Here is a 14,474-nt window from a genome sequence, read left to right as displayed (position 1 = left end):
TATTGAATCTGATATCTAATCTATTGAAAATCTATTGTACGGTATATATGCTAAAGTTCACTGTACATGGTCTTGAGTCCACTGTGTCTCCCCTTCAAGCTGATGTTTTTAGTCAATAGGTGTCCAAGTAAAAAAGAAACCCAACACACTTCTTTTTTTGCTTATTTATTGTAACATCTTTATTGAACCTGTAAAGTTTGTCTTTTTTGTAGGAGAAACTCACTTCTAACCTACCAATTTGTCTCAAGATCATCGCTCGTCAGCCTTATAGGGCTGTAAACACAACACTTTTCTTATAAAAACCCCTTTCTGCAGATGTTCTTTGGGGCTTTCAGCACATTAGTAGCTGCAGTTACTGTTGTTAAGGTTAAGCTCTGTAAGTGTTATTTATGTTGTAGATGCTGCCTATCGATCTTCACGGCAGGCCCACAGTGCATTATTGCTATTATTTATTGCTAAGGAGTCACAATATTTTTTTCGCAAAGCGTATTCATGCCCATTTATATAACAGCAACCAGATAAAAAGGTGTTTCTCCTTTCCAGAGAGCATAAAATATGTTCTTCAAAAAGGCAAATATAAATTGGTGCCTAATTAGTATGGAGAATGTGCTGTGACACTGTCCAGCTCACAAAATGTAAAATAAGGATGTAAACAGCAAAGTATTTCACCGCTAAGACATACCAACAGCAGGATGAGCCGCCGTGTGCAGCAAACAGCAGCGTTCATAAATCTAGATTTCCAGAAACTGGTAAGGTAAATCCTATGTAGACTCTGGTGTACAATCTACTTTTATATTGTCTCATTATTAATTCTGAGCCCTGTATTCTGGTGAAATATGTTGTGACGTAGACAGCTGACTAATCCCTGTCCCTAGGAACTAAGAAAGTAGATGCTACTTTCTACCAACTTTATGCAAGCCTAGATAAAAATGTTTAGACGTTCGAAGGCTGTGTGAATTGCTAAGAGCTTGTATTTTTCTAAAGAACAAATAAAAGAGCTGTGCAATCACCAAACTCATGCAGTCATTCTTTTTGCCTGCATTAACTTCAAGAGCTGTACTGAGAATAGGGACCTAACAGTCTGATTTCCCAACTACAGTCATATACACGCACACCCTATTAATATTATTTAATTGATATAGCACCAACATCTTCCATATCGCTGTACTTTTATGGCCAATATTGATTATGCATATAATATCAATATAGTGCACAGTATTTTGCAGAATACTTGAAACCACTGCATTTTTTAATCTTTACACCAGTCATGGCCTCCACAAGAATTCATCAATATTTTGTAGGCCTGATTTAGGACATACTTTCTCATCCCTTTTGCACTCCCGCTCTCCCTTCCCTCCAATACTAAGTAAAAATCTCAATGCTCCCTATTTGGGATCCCTGTTGACTTCCCTAACTATAACACATGCTACAGCCATTCAAATGCAGGTTAATTAATTTGTATATTTTGTGGTTTAGAGAAAACTGGAACAACCTTCAGACACCTAGAAAAAAAACTGTACAAACTCTATAACTGGCGCTGTTCAAATGTAGAACTCTACAGCTGCATGTCAAAAGTGCTAACACAATTTTGTTGTAGAAAAGGCAGCAAAAACTCGGAAGGTTGTCTTCCATACAATTGCTGTCCTTAAAGATTCAGAGACTTTGTTCTCTACGCAGATTCTCTGATATTGTCTTATTTTCGATGGACAGGCTGCGTACCCTACAGGCAGTCTCTAATGCTGGGCATACACGGCTCGCTTTTGAGCCATTAAGATGGCTCGAGAGATAGAGATCATTTTCCGACATGCCCGATCGTTTCGCCGCTCGATTCCAGGTAGCAGCGAATGGAAAAAGATAAGAAAAATGAGCGGAAAATAAGAGAATTGACTGTGGAATCGAGCGGCGAAACGATCGAGCGGAAGAATAGAGCGGCAAAATCGAGCCATGTATGCCTAGCATTAGGTTTTGTAACCTACAAAGATTCTGAAATTTAGTGCTCTAGTTCGGCCTGCAGTTTGGTTGTGTGCTCACAACACATTATAAGTTTTCCATTTATGAGTTTGAGTTTTGTTCTGTGTAAAAGAAAAAGAAAAAAAAGCTATTGTGTTTTTGCGTTTGTGTGTAAGGATAATGGGTTAGTAGTGATTGACTGGGTCATGCTTTTTTAGCAAATCTCTCAAGACAGCCTATTTAAAGATTCTTGAAGGATGCGTACAGCCTTTTGTGTTTATGCTGAACTAAATTATCAGCTATTGTTGGAGAAGAAATGAACATTTAAAACCTGGCTCTGCAGAACTACTGATGACTTGTTTGTGCATTCACAGTGGTCATGGCAACACTAACTGCTAGTGTGCACACTTTTATGTATGTCTAACACTGTCTTTTTTTTTGTTTTGTAGGAGATGGTATTGTTGAACCAATTCCTCTAAATATTAAGACAGGTGAGTACCTTGTATTACTTGGCCTATGTCTTTTATTGTCTATTTTAGTTATGTTGATGATTTTTAATTTGGTTTGTAATACAGTAAAACCCCCATTATCCGGCACTAACAGGGATTTGTTGATACTGGATAAGTGTAGTTTCTGGTTTCTTGAGAGTTAATGTAAAAAATAGGCCTAGCTTAAAAAAAATTACTATACCCCACACTGTATACTCACCCTAACCTCTGTATTATTGTTGTAATACAGTGATTAAAAACAAATTAGGACAAAGGGCATGTATCAGAGGTTTATTACCTTATAAAGTATTGAAAAGTAGATTTATGCATCCTGCATAGTCAGAATTTTTTTTTTCTGGTTAACTGAGTTCTGGATAACTGGGGTCTTACTGTATACTATAGTTGGAAATGTCTTTTTGACCTCTATCATTTTAGATACACTTGTCTGTTTTGTGTGCGTTTTCTGCACAAAAAATGCATTTGAACTGAGAAATCATGTTAATAATGGGGTAGTTCACACTTGAATGCGTTTTTCGCATGCAGAAAACAAAAATGACATCCTGCAGCATAATTCTGCATGCCTTTTTTTTTCCTTTCAATTACCGGTACATTAGCTGCTGTGGGAAAAAAACATGCATGTTTTTCTGCCTACAAACACGTGGTGGGCAGAAAACGCGTGCAGAAAACTGAAAGACGAGTGTGACCCCTGCTTTAAAAGGAACCTTAACTGAACGGGGGGGGGCAACGACTCACCAGTCGGCCGGCCGCCATGCATATTATTGGACGCATTCCCTACTGCAATTAGCGCTGTTGCGTACAAAAATACGCGTTGCCGCATTCCGCACGCGTAGATATATTGCAGTAGGGAATGCGTCCAATAATACGCATGGCGGCCGCCCGACTGGTGAGTCGTCAAAAACGAAACTAAGTGACAGCGGGGGACCGGAGGATTCCAGAGTGGCTCCGAGGGCACAGGACTGCTGCAGGGGGCTGGTAATAGCCCCAGGTAAGTGAAACTCTTTACCCCCCGTTCAGTTAAGTTTCCCTTTAAGGCCCGTACCCACCTTGCAATTCTTCTGACAATTTTCCTGACGACCGGTGATTGTTTTTTTTTTTTTTTGAGTGTCGAGCGGTCGTTTACGCTATCTCGCACTGTGGGTACAGGCGCACGATCACGCGACCATTGCTTAGAGGTGCGTGGCGATAACGACCGCCACGACTGATCGCATCTTTAAGATCCCTGACGACTCCCACACAAAGTACTGTGATCGCTTGAAGTCTCATTGCGCCTGTCGTGTAGCATCACGCATACCTGCCAGCTCCATATCTCTACAAGGCGAGGTGAGTACTTAGCTTTAGGCTGCTTTCATGTTAAAAAGGTCTTGTTAGGTTTTGGGGACAGGGTCATCACACTCCCTCTCCACCCATATGACTATAAGCCACCCTCTGTTACAATGGTGGAGGCATAGCTGCAGTACCAGGAAGTACATAAGCCATATTATCAACTATCTTCACAGTGATATGTGCAGCCAGCATTATTTCCAATGCCAACCTAAATACCTCATCAGTCGGGAGGTTTTGGGAGTTCCAGTTATGAGCCAGAACCCTTTTTGCTGTTGATACTACATGTTGTAGTATCTCAGGAAATTTAATTTAGGTTTTTTTTCACCCAATAAAAATGCACTCTGGGTAAAGGGGATCCGGCAGGATAAAACAAGACGGTACCCTATTCAGAATAAAGCACCAGTAGGTCTAGCAGCCTCTAGAACAGAGTGGGGAGCGCATATGGTTTAGCTTATAGTGCCTTTCTGGGGTAAAATATACATGGTGTAGATGTTTCTCTTTTATAGAGAAGTACATGCTGTTTTTCATTAGGGTTTGACAACAATGTGCCCACCTCCCATCTGACGGAGATCTCCTGATATCTTGCTCCCATTTAAGGAGAAACACAGGCTTGTCCAGACAGAAAATGTTTTAAGAATGACACAGGTTTGCTTTAAAGAGGAGCTATCAGCCATACTATCTTAGAAAAAAACACATGTACAAGTAGATAAATACTTGCTCTACTTACATATTGCACAGTCCACATTTTGATTTTAGGGATTTTTTTTTCTATAGTAAAAAAAGAGAAAATCCTCCTTAGGTTTTTCCATTTTGACTGTGTCTATCTTGAAGCCAATCCTGGCATAATTTCCTCCCTTACTCTGTCTGTGTATCATTGCCTGCCCCCCTTACAGTCTTCAGATACTCCCACCCAGCTCTGCTGGAACAAAGGTGTGGTGGGGAAACCGGGAGGGAAAGAGGCTTGAGCCAATCAGACTGCACTAGTTATGTCTGAGGGGAAAGTAAAGAAGGGGAAAAAAAGAAACCCAGCATGCCCTGCAACTTCCTTTTGTGCAGCAGATGTACCAAATAAGAACCAGGGAAACTGGGGAATTATGTTGTATGAAGAAAAAGTAAGTGATTTTTAACTTTTGGATTGCATTCTTATTACTTGTTTACCCGATTAAAATAAAGAATTGGTTTTTGATTTTATGCCTGACAGTTACACTATAATGTGGTCTGGAGTATTTCCTGAAAAGTTGCTTCTTGAGAATAGCAGAATAAATCTATTTAGGAATCAGAATCAGAATCTTTATTCTCGCCAAGCATGACTGGGTCGTGCCCGGAATTGGGCTTGGCACGTACAGGGGACTGATACAGATAAAAATACAGATACAGGATGGAACATGCAGTCAGAAGGAACAAAAAAACAAAAACAGATGCAGGGGACACAATGAAACATTAGTAACAAATCAAAAATACACCCAAAGAGCAGGCAAAAAGTTCGCTGGAGCTAGAGCGCCGTCCATGTGCAGTGTGCCTCAGTTCATCATGCTATAGTGTGGCTTGAATTTGTAGGGTGGAGAGAGTTCAGAAGGTTGACAGCAGAGGCAAAGAAACTGTTCTTATGTCTCGAGGCCTTGGTGAGGATGGACCGGAACCGGAGTCTACGGCTCAAAGGAAGCTGACTAATGAAGCGGTGGCCTGGGTGCTAGGGGTCGTTGGTGATCTTTAATGCTCTGGTGTTTAGCCTGAAGTGGTAGAGGAGGTCCAGAGTAGGAAGGGCTATCCCGATGATCCTCTCTGCTGATCTGATGATCCTCTGCAGTTTGAGCTTGTTGCTGGCGGAGGAGCCGGCATACCAGACCAGGATGGAAGAGCATAGGACAGATTCGATTGTAGCAGAGTAGAAGTTAGAAGTTTTGGGGCCATACCAAACTTTTTTAGTTGGCGAAGAAAGAAAAGTCTCTGTTGGGCTTTCCTCTGTGTGAAGGCAGTGTTGGCTTTCCACCTCAGGTCATTGGAGATGGTTGTGCCCAGAAGGTGGACGCGGGGAACTCTTTCCACTTCCTTGCCATCAATACGGATTGGAGGTAGGGTGGGAGCACGCCTCCTGAAATCAATGATCATCTCCACAGGTTTCGCTGTGTTAAGGACCAATCCGTACTCTCTGCACCAGTGGCAGATACTGTCGACCTGGTGGCGGTACACCTTCTCATCGTTATTGGTGATGAGACCGACGATGGTTGTGTCATCTGCAAATTTGATTACTTTTACAGAGTCCAACGAGCATTTGCAGTTGTTCGTGTACAGAGAGAACAGAAATGGCGACAGGACACAGCCTTGTGGGGCTCCTGTATTGGTGGTCCTAGGTAGTGAGGAGATGAGGTCAATAAGTTGGACTCCACTTTATAAGAATTGTGCCTACCTATGACCAGAAAGTGAAGTAGTGAGGTGTACACCCCAGAGTGAATGTTTCTTTCATCTATCCCAATTAGACCAGCTAATGTATATCTTTGGTGACTCTAAGCCAAGGCCTAACTCTGTCCTCAAGGCCCACCAACAGTGCATGTTTTGCAGAAAAGCACAAACCTTCACAGGTGAGGTCATGAATGTCTTAACAGAGCTTATTAACTACCTCTATGGATTTCATTTCCACAAAACATGCACTGTTGTTGGTAGGGATGATCAATGAGATGAAAATATTTCTGAGTTGATGCAAATGTATGTAAATATATGCAGTTTGAAAATGGACCAATCCGTTTAAACATGGATTTAAACGATTGGTCCATTTTCAAACGGCATAAATTTGCATCAACTCAGATATGTTTGCATCTCATTGATCATCCCTAGTTGGTGGTACTTGAGGGCAGGGTTGGGAAGCCCTGCTCTAAGCGGTCTAGCCTGAGTTGTAGTGACTTATTGGCATTAAATTGCTGAATTAATGTACGATGTTGCCCGTTCATGATTTTTATATTTTTGGTTGTTAATATTGTTTGTGTTATTCAGATCGAGAGTGACCATTTTGCAGCTGTTGACTATGCATTAATACATTTTGAATGACACTCCTGTAGTGTTGGAAGTCCTGAAAAGTTTGCAAGGGGTTGAAGAGGTCAGATTTTCTGTTCTGATTTTATGTGAAATTTCCTAAGGCTGAACATCTAAGCGAATTACATATAATTTATTATAGATAAACACCTTCAAATAGCTGAAATTATTTGATTCCAGGAAATTTAGCCATTTTTGTACTTTATGTGATGCAATGAACATTCAAGACAGGATTTATTTTGATGAAAAAGCATTTTAGTGCAATCTCACTTACTTAGGAAGGTACATTTCTGTAATCATTATAAAAGGACCGTTGGCGTAGGCGGTTTAGGGTGTTAACAAAATTTGCTATTCACTTTGAAAGGCTAATTTAATGGATAAGAAGTAGTCTGTACTTCTAAACTCAATGTGCTCTGTAGTTTATAATAATTTACTGTGTGCATTGCTACATTAGAGTAACCCTGTAGGGAAGGAAAAGTCCTGCACCTAATTTGCTGGCCGTTCTGCAAAAGGGACAAAGACGACTGTAAGACAAGACATACGTTTTATCTCTTTACCCATCTATCCAAAACAGATATATAAAACTTTATCTGGTCTCATGCTTGAAAGTGGACTCTTGCACAGTACACAATGAAAAGCCTTTATTTAACATTTAGTTACTAAAACAATTCACTGCTTTGTGTTCCTGTGCTTCTTTAGCCAGACCAAAGTGTCTAATTAGTTCTTATCAGCAGCTGTGAATCAGAGCTATGAGCTCTGCAGAGGCAGCTCTCCTTATACAGTAAACACTGAGGCTTAAAGCTGACCCAAACCAAACATTTTTTTAATTAAAAATATTTAGTTGCACCACTCTGACACATACAAAGATAAATAAACACTCCTTCAAGCCTGTGAGCATTTCAGTGCATGCTTTTCACCCTTCTCTTTTCATAACTAGGGTTATACTGGGGGCAGCCATTAGCAATTCCCCCTTTGCTGGACACCATCTACTCCACCAGTTTGCCGGATTCTGTCCCGGCAATATGAAAGGAAGGGAGGGGTTCCTCCAATAAATGTAAAATATTTTTTATTTGTCATCATGCAGCTGAAAAAAGGCAGCTATTTATTATTATAATTTAGAAAATAGATTTTATTTCTGAAATCTTGTATTTTTAACTTGGGTCCACTTTAACCCTTTCAGTGGTCCCTGGAAAGTGAAACTAACTTGTAAATAGTTTTTTTAGGATTTCCATAAATTGTCTACACTTTGTTCCACTTTAATGATCAGTTTCATGAGTAAGCTCTGTGTAGTGGTTTCTTCTGACTCTGCCCTGACCCCAGATCAACATCACTACTGATCAAGCCGGGTATACTTAATCATCAAACTAGTGAAAACTTTTAGCATTTTATTTTTTTTTAGTAGTACTGTGGGAAAATGGTCAAAATTAGGGATGGTCAATGAAATGCAAAGTGTTCCCAGATGATGCAGGATTATTTATAATTTGTATGTAAATGTGGGCTTGAATGATTCTTTTTTTAAGCTGCTTAAAATTTGCATTTAAAATTTGCATATCCTGCCTCATCTTGGAATTATTTGCATCTCTTTGACCATCCCAAATCACGTCTGCTATATTTTTTGCTTTCTTGTATTGATGATTTTCCTCAGTACCTCCTGTCACTTTTTGGCACCAATACAGGAAGTTATGTGAATACTAAACCATGTATCACCAGAGCAGGACTTAAAGAGAACCCGCGGCGGGAGGCGGATGGGACACAGACATGCCTCTGTGTACCCCCCCCCCCCCCTCACGCCGTTCTCTGCCCCCCCGCACCATAACCTCCCGAAATTGGCAACAATGATTGTCTCTAATCTCGAGGAGAAAGGAGGGGAGGGATTCCCTGTGCAAAACGCCCCCTGCTGGCTTTCCCCAGCTGCCATTGGGCAGCTGTCTCTCTCTGGCCATGCTCCCTGCCACTACCCCGCCTCCCTGCATGCTTAGAGAGCAGCTCGCTCTCCTTCCAGCATTGTGACCCCAGAGGTCACGAAAGTGAAAGTGTAGCGATGCAGGCCAAAAGAGCGTAAGAGAGCAGCGTGGATGGCAGCTACCTGATCCGCCCAGCCCCCCGGATCAGGTATCATAGGTTTTTCTTTTATGTCCCAACATTGGGCTCTCTTTAAGGCCTAGTCTCACCTCTGAGGGGACAGTTATTCTAAAGACTTCTGTAATTTTTTCCTTCAGTTCGGCAGCATCCCTCTCTTTGTCATGTGTCTAGCACACAAAACAGATACAGTGCCCATAATTATTCATCCCCCTGGCAAATTTCGACTTAAAGAGACTCTGAAGTCTCCTAAAAATGAGGTTTTTACTTTAAAAACCTCTAACCTATTTGCCCCTCCTAAAACGCTGCATCCCCACCGTTGACAAAGCCATAAATCACCCCAAATTAAATAGGGGGCATCGCGGGCTCCTTCCGCATAGAGGCAGAGCTTTCAGCCACAGCTCTGCCTCTACATGCGTCTATCAGCGTGGATCGCCGCCTCTCCCCCGCCCCTCTCAGTCTTCCTTCACTGAGAGGGGCGAGGGAGAGGCGGAGATACGCGCTGATAGATGCGCAGGGAGGCAGAGCTGCAGTTTAAAGAGAACCCAAGGTGGGTTTGAAGAATATTATTTGCATACAGAGGCTGGATCTGCCTATACAGCCCAGCTTCTGTTGCTATCCCAAACCCCCCTAAGGTCCCCCTGCACTCTGCAATCCCTCATAAATCACAGCCACGCTGCTGACAAACAGCTTGTCAGAGCTGGCTGTGTTTATCTCTATAGTGTCAGTCTGCTGCTCTCCCTGCCTCCTGCAGAACTCCAGTCCCCGACTGCATCCCTTCCCTCCCTGCTGATTGGAGGGGAGGGAAGGGACGCGGGCAGGGACCGGAGCTATGCAGGAAGCGGGGGAGCAGCTGAGACTGACACTACAGATGTAAACACAGCCTCACAGCACGGCTGTGATTTATGAGGGATTGCAGAGTGCAGGGGGGCCTTAGTGGGGTTTGGGATAGCAACAGAGGCTGGGCTGTATAGGCAGATCCAACCTCTGTATGCAGATAACATTCTTTAACCTATTTTGGTTCCTGGACGTAGTTTCTACGTGCAGGAACCATGCACGCTCCCGCGGCCGATCGTGCACGCGCACTCCCGACCGTGGATTCGGTAGCCAAGGAATCAATGCATCGGGCTATGGTGCCCGATCACTGATTCCTCTCCCCCGCTGAAAAAGCGACAGCTTCTCTCGGAAGCTGTGCTTTTTCTGGCTTTCTCCTTCCCGAAGCATCGCTTAGCGTGCTACGCTTAGAGTGACGTCATGTAAACAAACTCATGGCCGCCTTGTGGCCAAAAAGTAATACTACACCTGAAAAAATAAATAAAAAAAAATTAACACACATTTACATTATAAATCTATTGTTTACCTCCCACCCTCCCAAAACTACCCAAATAAAATGTTTACTATAAAAAAAAAAAAAATTACAATAAAAAAAAACAAAACATGTAAATATTTACCTAAGGGGCTAAACTTTTTAAATATCAATGTAAAGATGAAATATTTCTATATTTTTTTTATTTTAAACTTGTAAATAGTGATAGATGCAAAATGGAAAAAATGCACCTTTATTTCCAAATAAAATATTGTCGCCATACATTGTGATAGGGACATAATTTTAACGGTGTAACAACCGGGACATATGGGCAAATACAATACGTGAGTTTTAATTATGGAGGCATGTATTATTTTAAAACTATAATGGCTGAAAACTGAGAAATAATGAATTTTTCCATTTTTTTCTTATTCTTCCTGTTAAAATGCATTTACAGTAAAGTGGCTCTTAGCAAAATGTACCCCCCAAAGAAAGCTTAATTGGTGGCGGAAAAACAAGATATAGATCAGTGCATTGTGATAAGTAGTGATAAAGTTATAGGCTAATGAATGGGAGGTGAACATTTCTCACGTGAAAACGACGGAACGCGAATGGATTAAACACACCTCGGGTTCTCTTTAAAGCTCTGACTACTCCAGCAACAAAATCCATGACCAGGAAAGTCGTGGATTTTGCGGGGGTAATTAGGGGTGATTTATGGCTTTGTCAGCGGCAGGGATGCAGCGTTTTAGGAGGGGCAATTACCGTAGGTTAAAGAGGTTTTTAAAGTAAAAACCTCGTTTTTAGGGGACTTCAGAGTCTCTTTAAAGTTATGTTTATTCAACCAGCAAGTAATTTTTTGACGGGAAATTATATAGGTGTCTCCAAAAAGAAATTACTATTTTCAAAAGGCATTATTGTGGGAAAAAAAAGCTTTTATTTACAGTGTCCAGTCCAAAATTATACATACCCTTCTCAATAATCAATAGAAAAGCGTTTATTGGCTATTACAGCAAGCAAACGCTTCCTATAATTGCAGACCAGCTTTTTGCATGTCACCACAGGTTTTTACCTCAGCAGGATTTGATTGGTTTAATTTCAAGCTGCATACATTTGCATACAAATCTATGTAGGCAGCAGGAATGTGGCATTGTTGTATGATAAATTACAAGTCCTTCCTTCACTCAGAAAGCAAGTTACCTCTATGTACCTTTTTTGTTGACATGAACTTGGATTGTACATGCAGTATTTTGAGATTTTACACTATGCTGGAGTGGTCCCATACATTTTGTACAGTTAATTTTTCCCAACATACCTTTACCTTTATGTCTGGTAAAAATTAGCATTCCTTTTAGTTTCCTTCTAAAATAAAAATCCACCGTTTAAACCGTGTTCTTCATTTTCACATAACAGTTTGCACCCTGTATTATGAGAGAGAGAGATTTTTCTTCCTATAGGAATAATCAGTGGACTATGTTACTACTATTCATAATAGTGTCCTTCTGTCTCTAATAAATTCAGTTCCATATTTACCTCAATATCCTCACAGAAGCAGAGAAGCAGACTCTCTTCACCTACGCTTCCTAAATGCCACACAGTACTTAGGAAAGCATTTATGGTTTCAGCTTTACAGTTTGCTTATGAGTTTTTCTTCAGCTAGATGGTCTGCTTTATTAGTTCTCCTGATGATAACCTTATAATTGGATATTTTTTGACTATTCTCCATTTGTAGAGAATCCAAATTATATAACCAAGTGTAACGCCAATAATGCAGAGATTAAAGGCATTTTGAATAAACATTGTTATATTTTCCCAACAGTTCTATTTCACAGAAATTTTACTTGTTATAAACTCAGTCACATCGTTAAAAAGCAGTTGGCTGATGGTGTAATGGTTAAGGGCTCTGCCTCTGACACAGGAGACCAGGGTTCGAATCTCAGCTCTGCCTGTTCAGTAAGCCAGCACTAATTCAGTAGGAGACCTTTGGCAAGTCTCCCTTACACTGCTACTGCCAATAGAGCGCGCCCTAGTGGCTGCTGCTCTGCTCTGGCGCTTTGAGTCCGCAAGGAGAAAAGCGCAATATAAATGTTATTTGTCTTGTCTTGTCTTTTCCAATAATCCGTCTCTCCTTCTCAGCTATAATTCCAAAGACCATGTTTTTAGTATAAACACAGAAGCAACTGAAGGCATCTTGGACAATATGATAAGAGCCTATCACCGTGTGGATTGTAAGTAAAGCCACAGCGACATAAAACACCACCTGATTGAAAGTCCATGTTAAAACCTACATGGCTATCATTTATCTTTTTCAGTATCCATGAATATTCAATCACCCTGGACACTTTGACTCTGTGGAAAATATAACAAGATCTCAAAGTACAATATACCGGAAGCCTTTACAGCACCGTTTAATGTGAATCTTTCTTCTCTTCATCTTTATAAGCAGGAGGTATATCTCTTGATTTTGTCATCAGATCTTCCTAAAGAGAAGATGAAGAAATATAAGCGTTCTTAGCGGCGATGAATTTCAGTAGACCCCTTCCCAGTTTTAATTTGCATTGGCACGTGCAGTTACATTTTCACTTGCCGCGTGAAATATTGTCTGTCTCTCTAAGGTGTCTTTTAGTGAATTAAAGCTTATATGTTTCTAAATTGCAGCCATTTAGGTTTCATTTAAATCTTTTATAGATGCTCCTGAACTTTTACTCTATCTCCTGGTTGATGGCCACTTTTTATGTATTGGAGATAAATGTTTCTCATGGGAAACAAATGTGTATCCTCCTGCTGTCATGATTTCATGTGATGGAAGCTTATTTAAAGCTGTAGGAATAGCCCTATAGGCCACGAGAACTTCAGCTAGATGGTCTGCTTTATTAGTTCTCCTGATGATAACCTTATAATTGGATATTTTTTGACTATTCTCCATTTGTAGAGAATCCAAATTATATAACCAAGTGTAACGCCAATAATGCAGAGATTAAAGGCATTTTGAATAAACATTGTTATATTTTCCCAACAGTTCTATTTCACAGAAATTTTACTTGTTATAAACTCAGTCACATCGTTAAAAACGGGGCTTTGGTGTTGATATAACAATAACTGGACTCCGACTTCGCAATCGCCTAGCAAATGGAATCACATTTTGCTATTCCGAGTGTGAAAGGGGCTAAAGGCTGGACTAGTTCGGAAATCTACAGGACAAATAATTTTTTGATCCTTCTCGCCAGTACAAAGCATTCAATTACAGGTCTGGGTTATTTTGGGGTTTTTTTTTGTTATTGTTTACAGGACGCAGTGGTATTGGGCATGAAGAAATGAAGAAAAGGAAAGCAGAGGAAACCCTAGAAAATTACAGGCGGAAGATCCAGATTAGCAAACAAGCAGAAGCACGAGCGGCAGATGACTTCAGGTATTGTCCATTTACTAGGAAAAAAAAAGTTTTGTACTCTCTCCACATTCAAATGTAGACCAAATATCACTTCTCATACAGGTTGTCTGTATAAACAACTCTCTGTGAAGCTCAGTTAACCAGATTCCCAACATTTTCAAACAGAGATAATAGCAAGGCAAGTGACCCTAAAGTCTCTTTTTTTTTTTTTTTTTAATTCATTTCCTATGAGAGCACAGTTAATGTCTTACACCAAAAGCATTTAAAAAATATATTTTCAAATATATTGCTTTGGCCTTTGTTTTCTTGGCAGCCAAATAATATATTACATGCGGTTACTATGACTTCAGAAGTAAAGAAAATATTCAAACAATACAGCTTGTGAGCAACCAGTACCCCGTGTGATAAGCTGGAATAATGACATCTGCAAACACAGTTTTAACTGGAGAATGATGTTACTACAGTAATAGCTGTGGGTTCAAAGGCACTTTAAAGAGCAAGCAACACCCATGCTAACCTAGAAATAAAAAACACATATATAAGTAGATAAATACTACTTCTACTTACATAATAGATGTATTGTGCTATCCACGTAATAATTCCTGTGAATTTAATAAAGGAAAAGCATAAAATCCTATTCTAGGCAGTAGCCATCTTGCCAAGTTAATGCTGACATCATATCCTCCCTGACTCTTGTTTCCCCCCCCTCCCTTCTCTTGCTCATTGTGTATTCATTAGCTGCCCTCCTCCCAGAGTCTTCAGACACTCCCACTGAGGTGTATACTGGGAAGTGCACTATCTTATCCTCCAATCGCTGAGTCACCTCAGCCTTGCTTGTAAACACAAGTGATCAGAGGGTGTGTCTGATAAGCAGCTGGCAGGGAGATAAATG

At 40.6% G+C, this 14,474-nt stretch overlaps 1 protein-coding gene across 2 annotated transcripts in view; it reads left to right on the top strand.

Moving 5' to 3' along the window:
• The window catches only part of GPATCH11 (G-patch domain containing 11), a 57,519-nt gene that overhangs the window by 20,962 nt on the left and 22,083 nt on the right, over positions 1 to 14,474 (top strand). For both annotated transcript variants that reach the window (XM_068232134.1, XM_068232133.1), the window contains exons 3-4: positions 2,400 to 2,441; positions 13,483 to 13,603. In XM_068232134.1, the coding sequence (XP_068088235.1) occupies positions 2,400 to 2,441; positions 13,483 to 13,603 (163 nt within the window). The remainder of the gene's footprint in view (positions 1 to 2,399; positions 2,442 to 13,482; positions 13,604 to 14,474) is intronic.

This window comes from Hyperolius riggenbachi, chromosome 4 (genome assembly GCF_040937935.1).
Source record: "Hyperolius riggenbachi isolate aHypRig1 chromosome 4, aHypRig1.pri, whole genome shotgun sequence".
NCBI classification, from domain to species: Eukaryota; Metazoa; Chordata; class Amphibia; order Anura; family Hyperoliidae; genus Hyperolius; species Hyperolius riggenbachi.
This window is presented reverse-complemented; position numbering and strand designations above follow the sequence as displayed.